The 13,197-nt window shown below is 40.9% G+C and overlaps 1 protein-coding gene across 1 annotated transcript in view; it reads right to left on the reverse strand.

The window, feature by feature from the left end:
* SHQ1 (SHQ1, H/ACA ribonucleoprotein assembly factor) overlaps positions 1 to 9,883 on the reverse strand; it is a 55,297-nt gene extending 45,414 nt beyond the window's left edge. Inside the window, 7 exon segments of the mRNA XM_075714421.1 lie at positions 361 to 488; positions 2,498 to 2,610; positions 4,244 to 4,395; positions 5,198 to 5,320; positions 6,216 to 6,280; positions 7,344 to 7,526; positions 9,804 to 9,883. Of these exon segments, the coding sequence (XP_075570536.1) occupies positions 361 to 488; positions 2,498 to 2,610; positions 4,244 to 4,395; positions 5,198 to 5,320; positions 6,216 to 6,280; positions 7,344 to 7,526; positions 9,804 to 9,883 (844 nt within the window).
* Positions 9,884 to 13,197: the final 3,314 nt, after the last annotated feature.

Raw genomic sequence — 13,197 nt, forward strand, 5'->3', positions numbered from 1 at the left:
TAGAATGTCCTTTATGAACAGTTAACTCCAAAATTTGTTATGCAGACAAAAAAAGAGATCACACAGTACACTACATAATTAACAGGTAAAAGCTTAAGATGAAATAACCACTTTATAATATACTCTCAACTGCTCTACACACTGCTGTCTCAAAGATTTCAGTATACAACTGTCCCTCAGAGGAAAAAATCTTTCTTTGAGGCAGAAAGTTACACAATACTCCTCTAAGAAGAACAGTTAAGACTGAAAACTGTAGGGTAAACCCATACTTCTTCCTTTAAGAACAATAACCTAGAACATAACATGGCATCACAGCAATTATCATTCAAGCAACAGGTGTGTGTATATATAGGTTCTCACCAAATGTATGAGTGTCATGTTCCTGGTGACTTTCTCTCTGCAAGGCTATCATTTTTTTATGAGCATCAACCCACCATGGTTTGTACTTTAAGACATGCTGAATAGCTTCATCTTCAAAAAAATCAGCTCTAGGGGGAAAAAAAAAAAAAAAGTCATATGCTATTTATTTCAGTTTACAGTATATGTGGGTATATTTTAGTGCATATATAGAATACACCTGACTTGGCTCCAGGCTATTTTCCATAGATTAGAAATACAACAAACCTGACCAGTATCTGTTCTTTCACTTAAACCCAGAAAATAATCATTATTAAAAGCATAAACAATATTCTCTTATCTTACAGTACCCCTTCCTTACTTCCTCCACCTTTCCTGAGCCACCCAGAAGCCTAGGAAATTGATAAGCCTGCAGCATGACATGAAGGTGAACAACCCTGATTTGTTCTGGATGAATCTAAAGGAAAACATTCCAAAGGGAAGACTTCTCAGAGAATGTCACTAACAGCAAACTTGATTTTACTGGGAAGCTCTTCCACTTTAAAACTGCATATACTTTGGGGAAGAAGGGTACGCACCTGAAGGGCAAAGGTAAAGCAGGGATAGGGACTGACTTCTAGGTAAACAAAGGCATGCTGTAGCAAGGTAGAAAAAGAAGAGTTGTACATGAATTCTGGAAGAGAGATTACCTCCATCCATCTCAGCACAAAGCCACTGTGGTAAAAATCTCAATACCGTAATTCTGAGAGGATTTATACTAAAGGATTCAAGTTCTAAACCTCCTCTTATCATTTTAGCTTTTTCTTCAAGCCAAACAATAGTATAAATACTGAGAACTGAAAAAGAATGCAAGAAATTTCTTAATACCTTCTTAATCATCATACAAAACCTGCCCAGTCTATTGAACACACTGTAATTTGCTTTACTCTCACACTGACACATTTTTTGATGCCTTCCTTCAGTGTCTTTATACAGTAACTTAAAGGTATCAGCCAGTGTACATTTTCCTCAAAGGCAACAGAACACTTCTGTTCGCCACCTTTTCTCCCAGAGCTGTCCTTCGCATCAGGGTACACAGGAAAACAATTTTTGTGGAAGAAAGGTTGGTACCATCTGTTCTGAAGCATCCAAAACACAACCATTAAACTAAATGGTTGTAGCTCATCTACCAGGCTAGAACACAGGGTCTAATTACTGTAATCTGCATCACATTATAGGTTAGGAACTACTTCAGTTCTAGTGAAATGTACTTCCAGGTGATGTTTCCAAAGAACTTTTCTAATTTCTGTGTGCTACAGAAAGACATGCAGCTGCCTCTGAAACACCTGACTGGGGAAAAACTCCAAAGTTTGCAAAGATGCCTTCTGAAACAACTCAAAGTGGGTTAAGCCTACCTCTCCCCAACAAAACACACCACAAGTACTAATTCTCCCTGCTGGGGACTACACTCTTCTCCCACCAAACCAGTCTTGCAGGAATCACTGTATTAATAGATTTCATGGCTTCAATTTAGTTTACTTATCTGGAAGTCTCTGAACCTAACTTGACCTGAAACACTCCAACTTGTATGGCACGAAGAATCATTTTCACCTTTGTTACATGGGAGGAAGCACAAAGAAACACAAAGTCTTGGTTTGGAACTTTTCCTCATTCTGCTGTAAAAAAGTTTTCATGTGATGAAGGCAAAAACCAAAGCGGCCTAGATAAAATCTTCATAACTTCAAAACTCAGATTTACTTCCTCAACGACCAGGATGGTTCAGTAATCCTTGTTTCACAAGGGGAAAACAAAGTTCTGACATCGACAACCCAAAATGCTGGCAGGGATTGGCTACTCAGCTGCTGAAGAGGTGAACTATGAAACAATGTTCTGCAACAATTCACAGCAGCCCCTGCTTGAATACTTAAGCAGTAATTAAAGAGTAGAGTAACCCCAAAACAGATAAGCATGTCTTGTGTCAGTGTCACACTTAAGAATACCCTCTAAGGCCTGCTGTGATGAGAGAAAGAAACAGACAAATAAAAAGAAAAGCTATTATTTCCAAAAGTGATCTCAAAACCAATTGCTTATGAAAAGAAAAAGTGAATATACTTCAACTGAGGTACTTTTACTTGACCAGGTGAAGTAAATCAATACTCACAGGTAATGATCAGGCTCAAACTTGGCAGCCTCAGCTGCCAGGCGTTTCCTCCTACGTTCATCTACAGGAGTTTGGTCTGGATCCCTGATATCAATAACATCACTGAGTTCATCCTACAAATGGAATGAAAACTTTGTGACCAAGACACAGGTATGATATGCAAGATTTATTTAGTAAGAGATTAGGAAGGATGCTTATCAGCATAACACTGAAATCCCTAGTTGCTCTTCAACCTCCTGTTCAACTCTTCCAAATTCAGGCTCCATTGTGCAAATACAACATCAAAATTCCAAGGAAATTAAATTATTCGAAGCTCCTTAGAATTCATGATACTACGAAGTCTATTCAGGCTGTTTTATCATAAGGCAGGCAGGTTATTTTGCATTACGATAAAATTTGCAATGTTTAACAAAAGCACACAACCACAACAAAGACAACATAAAATCCATAGATACTGTTATGGTGACTTTTCAGATGACTCCCACACTCTGAAGTGGCCATACATTAATTAATGGGCAGTTGCAGTGCCCTTTTAAGCATCATTAAGTAGAGGTACATTAATGCTGACGGGAAATTTACTTCTTCACAAATTTCATGGTAATAAACCAGTGTATATATCCTAACAGAAAGTAAATACTTTCTCCACAAATAGCAATCCTTCTGCTCCAAACCCTGAAAACACTACAATTCATGTAATAATGACTTACAGTTACATAATTAAGTTGCTTTAAACAGCTACAACTTAAATTGCTTAGAGTAAGAACACTATAAAAAATTATCATCTACTATTTTAATAAAAGCTCTGTATACTATGAATATTATTACACTACCTAGCATGCTACAGGTTGTAGATCAGCTTCCATCTATTCATGAATTAAAGAAACTGCTGAACACACAAGAGCAAAGTAACTGCATTTTAAAGCTCCTATCCTACCAATTAATCCAGAAAAGCAAATTTCAGTGCATCGGCATAACCCTAGTAAATCCCACAGATATCACGTGGGCAGACACCTTGAAGAGTGCACACTTCAAAACTTATTGTCCTGTGGGAAAATCAAGTCTAAAATAAAAAGTACAAAGAGAAAATTACCGTGAATTTCACAATGAAAAAAGTTTTAATGCAACAACCATAACAGGACCTACAGATTAGCCAGCTTTATTTTGTATTTTTTTTTTAAATTGAGTATTTTTTTTTCAATTTAAACTAAAATTCATAGCATCTGAAATATACTGTACATTGATAATAACTAAGTTTGAGGTCAGAATAGAAGACAATACCAAATATAAAGAAAAAGCATTAACAGCAGACTTTTAACAGCCTGTAGACTGTTAGCAGCTTGCCAGAACTACTCACGTGGCACATGGCCTTCTTCATACAGGCCGCCTTCTCTGTGCCTGCACAGGCTAGCTGAACCGTGCTGGTGACAGCAGCCCACTCCCAGAGGCCGTTTTGACCAAGGACTCCATTCAGCCCTTTCCTCTAACACTAAAATTATTGTAAAAACAGACCGGCCTGGTGACTCTGCTGCACAATTAACTCAGTCTCAACCACCCCCTGCTTCTGCAGGAACAAGGATTTGTCTGTACTACTACATGCAAAAGCAGAATATTCTCAGTCACAGTAAGGGGATAATGGACAACAGTTACCTAATGATCCCCTCCTGACCATGGAATGGGCCAGGAAGCCTACCCAACCAGAAAGTTACCCAGAACTTCTACAATAGGAAAAGACAAACATGCATCTACCTGCAGCCGCTGGAATACCCCTGACCGCAAATTCCCAAATCCGTAACGGTACTGTAGTGGTAGAGTGCTTTCTGCACTTTCTTCATAAGGGATCTGCTCTATTTCCCAGTCAAATTCTTCTTCCTCCTCCTCAGACAACTCAGCAGAGGCAGCTGTATATATTGCATGGTCAGAGAAAGAAAATTACTACACAGAAAATATATATGATTTAATAGAGAGGCAAACACTGATAACGCAATAAGCCTTTCTCATTTTACTACATCTTTTAAGAAATCTTATACAACACTGGGTCATACAGGCAGATGCTTCCGTCAGTAATCCATAGGTCCTGCTCCAAATTCTCCTACTTTCAAAAATGAAGACCAGGAACACTGAAGTTTTTAAGTATACTCCCTCAAAGACCCAGGTAATTGTTGTACTGATTACAACAGGATCAGAATTTGACACTAAGAGAACCCTGACAGGAGCAAAGTGATGTTATCAATAATTTTAGATAGATATTAAAAAAATAAACACAGGTAGTCAAACCTTCTTGTCTGTTAAATACTGATGTTAAGCAAGTCATCCACTAGAACCTGTGGTTTTGATTAGTTTCCCCCATTTCAGCTAGAAGTCCAGTTGTGCTAGCTTGTAGAAAGCAGAAGACTCAATCAAATGTGTGTGTATTATACAGCCACTAGAGGGGTACAAAGATCTACAGAGGATTAGCCTATGTTAAGCACATTTTGGAAAAAAGTAAACATAACTAAGCCTATAAAGATGATGTGTGTATCACCTACAACCCATTTATTTCTATACTTATCCATACTGTCAGATTCATTCACACTCTTCTCACACCTTGGACTATACAATACCAGAAATACTGTATTTTTCTATATATATCACTACCTAGATCTGTAACTATTTCATTATATACACATATCACCAGTATAAACAAGAATTTTTTTGTCATACCTATTTCTTCTACTAAAGGTTTTGCTGATCTTGATTTTTTTGGTGCTAAAAGAGATGTCAGCATGTCCAGTCCCTCAAAATATTGGCCAGGAATCTCTTTAGGTAACCGGATTGTAAAAGTTCCTTAAAGGAAAGTCAGAATATAGTTACTGCATTAAAATATCCAAGACAAACAAAAACGTGCATTTATCCTCTAATGAAAAAAGCTCACAGAAACTGGGACACACACAGGTAGCATTTTATTACGCATCAACCTCTGTGCGTGTTTTTAACCTTAACTTCACAAGTTTCACAAAAATCAAAGATTGTAATAATAAAGCACAAAAGAGAATATTTAACCAATTGTGGTCTCTTGACTCACATTGTATAAACACAAACCAGCAGAATACAAGCTTTATTTTATTTTTAATCCTTCCACCAATCAAGCAGTCAACAGAAGATCATCAGAAATTACATTCAGCGATCTGTTTATTGTCTTAAGTCAAGCACGTTAATAAAGGCTTTGCAAGCAGCAAATTATAGGGTTTATTGCTGGGTTTCTAAAATGAATATATTAATTCCAGAAGGTACATATTTTATTCCAGAAATACCTTCCACCTTAAGGTGTGGAGAAAGGCTAATGTCTTCTCTCTTAAGACATAGCCAAGAGACTGCCTCAGGATTATCTCATCTCTACTCAGCACTACCTGACTTCTTTGCAGATTGACTAGACTAATGACCTTGGTACAGCAACACGGCTAGCCCCCACAGGGCTTGAAGAGGAGTTGTACATAAATTTTTTCATTATTAGGACAGTTCTGAACACGTCCTTTGTGCTTAAGGATGGCCTAAGTACGTACAATAAATCCTGAACAAGATTTTTTTTTTATACTACATAATATACAAGAAACTTTACATTTATTTACAGTATTGTTTACTTCACTAAAAGTTATACGCAATTCCAGTGCAGCACAGTATAAATTATTGGAGAGTTAGTAGCATTTTTAACGACACATATACTAATAACATTAACTAATACCTTTGTCTGTATCATAAGATGCTTTTTCTCTGCCATCTTCTACAATTCTTCCAGGAAGTGTCAATCTGCGGGCAAAAAATGAGATGCCTCATTGAATGCCTGACTAATTCTGCAACTTAACATCTCAGCCTACAAAAATGTAAGGGACATTCCAAAAGCAGCACAAAGGACTTAACTACATGATTCCTTTTGATAGTAATGGAAGTCATGCAGTTAAATCCCCATGTACTGCAAAATCTTTTTCCCTAACTACTGGCACAAGAGGTCAGCACCTGAGATAGAGAAAATTTGTGACTCCTGGTTTCCCAGCTTGGATGAGGTCACAGCCACCACAGAGATGACGCCCTTGGCACTATGTGCAACACTTGGAAGATTCTGCAATTTAAAAACTCTAAGCTAACCCACAGTGACAGGGTACAAGAGCTCATCCAGAGTTCTTGTATTGCTTATTCAGAATAACCAATTCACTGCATTCCAGCAGTCCACTAAAATCCCTTGTGGTCTACTAATGTATATAAGGGAAGCATGTCCAAGAATACAGGAAACAGAAAATAAGAAAGGTTAATAGCTCATCAGCTCTTACATGCCAAAGGTTCTCTTAACACTTTACTACTGAGATTGCCTCCTGTTCCTTTTCTATAGTGTAGTGCGGAGCTTGCTGTCTAGAGAAAAGATACAGCCTGGAATCTCACTTCTTACTGCCTCCCTGGAATCTCACTTCTTACTGCCTCCACTCTCATAACTTTTCTTGCCTTATGTTATTACGAGTGCATCAAAATCCATTCTTCACCAAATATACTGTATCTGGCTCTCAACAGGGAAAAGACAGACTTATTCTACGCAACTTGCATACATCCGGAGAATTATCTTGCCATCTTACAATTAAAAATCTATTGTAAAGTAAATTTAGAACAGTATTTCTTTAAACTCCCTTTAAATTATTTAATGCCTAGAATAAAAGAGGCCAGATCCATAAAAACAATTCTTTGCACAAAACAGGCTGTCTGCAGTCTACAGTGTAAGAGCTGCAGATGAGGAATGCTCTGAAGGGACCAAAATGAAGTTAATTCTCTACTGACTTTCCTGTTTTATGAAGTTCAGGTTTTTTAAAATCCTTCCACTACTTGCCTGAGAAAGTACGGCTTAGCATAAAATTTAAAATCTTCCCCTTCAAAATACACATCAAACTCTGAAGCTCTGGCATAAGGTACTTTGATTATTATTGTAAGAAAATCCGGATCCTGGGTCAGCTCAAAAGCTGGAGTTATCATGATGAATCCAGCAGGAAAAGCAGCCACTGGCTGTCCGGCCCTATCAAAACAGGAAAACAAGAAAAGATTATTTTAGTTTCCAATTTATGAGAGCAAATAGTGTCTCTTCAAAATTCTGTAAAGAAGAACGTTCTCACAAAATTATCTTCCACGTACTCAAGAAGAAAACACTCATGACAACAGCAACAAAACAAAAAAAAAGTGTTATCAAGAATCTGAAGGTACCACCTCTCTGCACCTTCATGAAACAATTGAACATAAATGCATGCAAACTTTTGGAGCACAGGAAAGCACCTATTACATTCCACATAAAAAACCACACTAAATTCAGTCCTAGAACTTGGCAGCTTTTTGTAACTGTTGTTTATTATTTCACACGTAGCAGATGTTAGATCTCTACAGTTCATTAGTGAACTGATCACAAAACACTATTAGAAAATGTTGAAAACCAGGTAATACTTCCAACAAATTAGAGCTGTATTTTATAATTCATACACATATTAGCCAGAATACAAGCAACAGATTCAGTACACCCTAGATTATCTGAGCGTACACACTAAGCATGATGCTCTTCATGTCAAATTTAATGCGTAAGCCACTGGACAGTACACGCACAGTAAGTCAAAGATGCTCCTTTGCAGCGGGCTCATGACACAAGAGCTGTCTGAGAAGTTTAAACACGAGCAGCTGACACACTCAGGGTGTCCAACGCAAACATGCTCACTATTTTGATCAGTTTGCAGGGTTTTCACAAACCTTGGAGAAGCAACCTAAAAACCTCACATTCCTTCTGAAGATTCAGTCAAAAAAACATAAATAACACAGTAGTTGTAACGGAATTAAATTATCTAGAGAATATATTGAATCTCCTTCACCAAGTGCTTTTAAGGATGTTTTAGGACAACATCCATCAAAACCATATGTATGTATGTCCATAGGCACGCACGTATATTTAGCATGAGAAAAGGAATTTACATAGTACCATTCACCTGATACACAACTTGTCTGACTCTTCATTAGCTTTGAAATGCAAGATAATTCCTCAGGCTTAACTCAGAATCCAATTTTTTAATGGAGGGGACCACACGCTTTTGAAAATTAACTTTTTAAGAAAAAAAAAAATTTACCAAAAAATGCAAACCAGAACTATTATCTGGGAAAGGGCTACTTTTCACTGACTTTCACAGTTAGCTTTCTTAAACATACGCCCATTCTTACAACTTCATGAGCAAACATGGAGCAGTCACCACCAACAGGGCTAAATTAACAGCTTACCCACTTTTTTCACACAGGTAATTCATACAATTCATAATCTACCTCAGCTGACAAGTGTGAAAGAAGTGAAACTCCCCATTTCACCTACCACTTGCTTCCAGGGCAACATTCCCACCCTTTCCAGGCCGAGAAGCTGCTGTGTGCTTATCGAGTTGTAACCAGATAGGAAAGTCCTGGCTTGACAAACACTTGCAAGCCGATGTATGTTTCTGTGGGCTTTCTTCGCATCTATTTAAACACCACACGCTGTCTAACAACACGGGACAGAAGGTAACAAAAATCCACTAGCTCATTTAGACCCTTCGAGGATGACAGGCCAGCCTGCATCTTTATTTTCCCCAAATCAGAGGTTCAGAACATCTACCAGCAGCCCCAAAGCCAGGCCCCGCTGTTCCCGCTCCGAGCTTCTCAGCGCTGCTGCACTTTTGGCCTCCCCGACACAAATTAATGACCCCAAACTAATCCGGAGGTCCCAGCACAAACCCCTGGCATTTCACAGACCACGGCCTAGGAACCGCTGGCGTCCGTCCCGCAACAACGCGAAGCTCAGTGCCCAGCAGCGCTTGCTCCAATCTCAAAGCAGGTATCCCAAAATAATTAAGCTTCCCAGCATTTTCTGTGAAAGCATTAGAGGGAAAAAAAGAAAATAATCAGCACGCAGAACTGAAATGTTTCTGTTGCAGCAAGGGGCTGGCGGGAGAAGCGGCGAACGCGTGGCTCGCTCTGGCTCAGAGGCACCGCAGAACGGCGTGACTTCCCCCCGCCGCTCGCTAAACCGGCTCCAAGGCCGACTTGCAAGCCGAACGCGGGGCACATAAGAAGGAAGCCGTCGGCTGCACCCCCGAGGGCGGCGGGAGAAGCGGGGAAGCCGCTAAGGCCGCGGTGAGGGAAGGGACGAGCGGGGCTCCTACCAGAGACCCGCACCACGGCCGAGGGCCGCAACCCGCCGCCACCCCCCGCGGCCTCCGAGCGGAGCGGGCCCCCCGAGCAGGCGGCTGCCGGGGGGGGAAGGCCCGCCATCGCCGCCCCCGCCGCCACTCACCGCGGCCCCGCCGCCGTCCCGCTGCCCGCGGCCGCCCGCCCTCACGGCCCGCGCCCGGCGCCCGGGCGGGCAGCGCGCATGCGCAGCCGGCGGGGCGGGAATCAGCTCCGGCCCGGCCCCGCCGCCACCGCCCCCCCCCCGGCCGCTGCCCGCCTGCGGAAGAGGGGAGGGCGGAAGAAGCGTGAGGGCGCTGTGGGGGAGTGGAGCGGGCTGCGGCCCCGGGGGGAGGCCGAGGGAGCCTTCGCCAGCGCTCGGGCCTGGCCTTCCCTCACGGTGGGCGGGCCCAGCCGGCGGAGGGGGACCCTTCCCTCAGGACCCCCTTTCCCTCAGGACCCCCTTCCCCCAGGACCCCCCTTTCCCTCAGGACCCCCCTTCCCTCAGGACCCCCTTTCCCCCGGACCCCCTTTCCCTCAGGACCCCCTTTCCCCCAGGACCCCCTTCCCTCAGGACCCCCTTTCCCCCAGGACCCCCCTTCCCCCAGGACCCCCTTTCCCTCAGGACCCCCTTTCCCCCAGGACCCCCTTCCTCCAGGACCCCCTTCCCTCAGGACCCCCTTTCCCCCAGGACCCCCCTTTCCCCCAGGACCCCCTTCCCCCAGGACCCCCTTCCCTCAGGACCCCCTCACCGGCCTTACCTGAGTACCCTGCTCTGGTTAAAGCTGGCCCTGCTTGCTGCAGGGGGTCGGGCTGGATGATCTCTAAAGGTCCCTTCCAACCCAAACCATTCTATGATTATTTTTTAGCAAAAGCGGCGATACGCTGGGCCAGACGCCCTGGTCGAGGGAGGTGTAACGATCTCAAGAGATGAAGGCGGTATTTGATAGCGACCCTAACCCCCAACAACCGTCCTGACAAATCTATCGAAATGCTAGCCAGAGGATGGGCTGCTGCGGTGTGAAGATTGCCTACATAACTCCAGCCCTTTCCTCCTCTGATAGCTCCAGCCATACCTAAAACCGTCAGGATCTGGCTGTCAGATACTGTTTCTTAAACATAACAGGCTACTGAAAGTAAATTGTGTGTCTCGCAGCTCAGATTCATAAGAAACGCTTGTCTCTGTAAGTAAAGCATGCAATGAGAACAAGTACCTCTGGAGAGAGTGAGGTTAAGAACTGAGCAAATAGCAAAGGAAATTTTGGACCTAACGTAATTTCAGCTGAGGTGGTAAGGATCATATGATTCCAAGAACTGAAGCACACCGAAGTGGAGGGCTGCAGAAATGAGTAAACAGCAGAGTGACCCCACGAGCACTCTCAGAACAGGAATTCCCAATTACGTACGTCTAAGGCAACAGATAAACACGAACGAGATCGACAGTGTGAATAGAGCCAGATCCTGATGAATCAAAAGAAATACAGCATTAAGGAGAAAATGCAACAAGAAGCTCAAAAAATTGCTAAGAGCAGAAAAGTTGGTTTAAAAGCCATAACTTACTTATCTTTAAATAAAACACCTAATGTGGAATTAAACTGGTTTTTCTGTCATTAGACCATGCAAGTTTTTCTGGTTCCAGATAATTCTCTACATTTTTAAATGCTACTGACTCTCTTCCTCTCCCTGCCCCCTCTGAAATGCATTCAAATGTTTTTCCTGGAGGGAAAAAACCATAATTACGTAACTTCTGCTAATGAAGGTTTTTTTAAAAAAACAGACCAACAACCTTCCAGGCTGATAAAGATTGATTTTTCCTGCTGGAAATCCACTGAATATGACATCTCTTAACAAGAAAACATCTTTACTCTTGTACAGAACTGAACCAGCTGTTTGAATACTGTGCAAATTGTTTTGTTGGCATGCACAAAAAAATAATTACTTGCTTCAGAATAGATCATTCTCCCCATTGATGGATGTTTTTAATATTTGGCCTAAGCCTTCTCATGGCCCAGTGTTTTACATGCAGAAATTGAAGATGATGCATGGCATATAAAATGCATTTTTTTATATTAAGAAGTTAATGACATCTAATTTCAGATGCTGATTTGACTTGGACCAAGACCTTGATCAAGTCCGTGGAAACTTTTGATGCATTTCCAGAGAACTTCAGCACTAATTAACTTTTGGACCTTACCAATGTAATCTGCAGTAAGAATGTTGGACGGGAAGCTGAATTACGAACCAGTAGGCACCATCTTCTCTGGATAAGTTCAAATTTGCATAAGACAAGTCTATGAAAGATAAGAAGTTTCATCAGAAAGTTTATTCTTGTCTAACTGACACTTTGCAAGACTGCCTCAGAATTACTCTTTTTAGAGTCTAAGAACTCCCAGCCTTTTCTGTCTGGTAATACTTTCCTTGTAAAAGAAATATTTATATACTGATTTCAGTGAAGAAACTGGGGCATCAGCCATTCTGCTTTTCCATCCAAGTAAAGTATGAAGGAACATCTCTAAGAAATTTGATTGCTTTCTTCTGTAAAAAGCATACTGAGTTTTTTAGAATGGTGATGAAAAAGTTTTATTTAGAAATGTAGAAAGACTACATCTTTGGGTGCATCCTGCTGATGAAGAAATGAATTTGGCTGCTATATGTGTAATGGAGCAGTGAAGAATGAAAATGCATTACCTACAATGTTTTGGGCAAGTAATTAGTAAAATTTGCTGTCCCTTTGAAAAATAGTTGTGTGAAGCTTTGCAATTTAAAAGCACAATTGACTCTACATGGCTAATAATAAGGAAATCTGGCATGATCCCACGGATACGATACATAATCTGTTCTAGATGTATAATTGGCATGTACATAAAAATGGTAATCGGATACAAAATAGGCATTTAGATTAACAAGTAAAAAGAGGAATAAAACTGTTTCTCTACCGAGGAAACAAATAGAAATAAAGTAGGTATATGTATATATTGGAAACATATTTCTCTGTGAAATAGATTATGAACTACAATATAATACATAACTATTTCCATTATCTAAATTATCAGTGCTATAATTTTTGTAAAACAACTAGAAATAGTTCTGTAATTGTCAGACTTAGACTTTGCAAAAACTCAGTGTAAATGAACAATGTAAATGATAATTGAGGGCTTTTCCTGAGTTGGAAATAGAAGATATCATTGCACACTTGAGTAAAATTCATGTTATTCTTCCCTTTAACTTTGAAAACAAGTGAAAAACAAGTATTTTGACTTCTTTTGTTTAAGTGGCCTGAAGCATTCCTCCAAATCTAATGCATTTTAATCTGAGTTTCCTTTCCCTGTAGATTTGATTTTCCCGGAGCTTATAATCCTTAACAGTTTTGCTTACATAAGTACTGTGTTCGTAATACCATGGTATCTTCATAGCTTTATTTTTGCTCTTTCCTCTTGCAGTTTCCATTATCCAAAGATAATGCAGCTTCTCATTTCTCCAGAGGAGGGAAGGATCCTGGATCACAGAGACCTTCTGTGCTT

This window comes from Pelecanus crispus, chromosome 7 (genome assembly GCF_030463565.1).
Source record: "Pelecanus crispus isolate bPelCri1 chromosome 7, bPelCri1.pri, whole genome shotgun sequence".
Taxonomy (NCBI): Eukaryota; Metazoa; Chordata; class Aves; order Pelecaniformes; family Pelecanidae; genus Pelecanus; species Pelecanus crispus.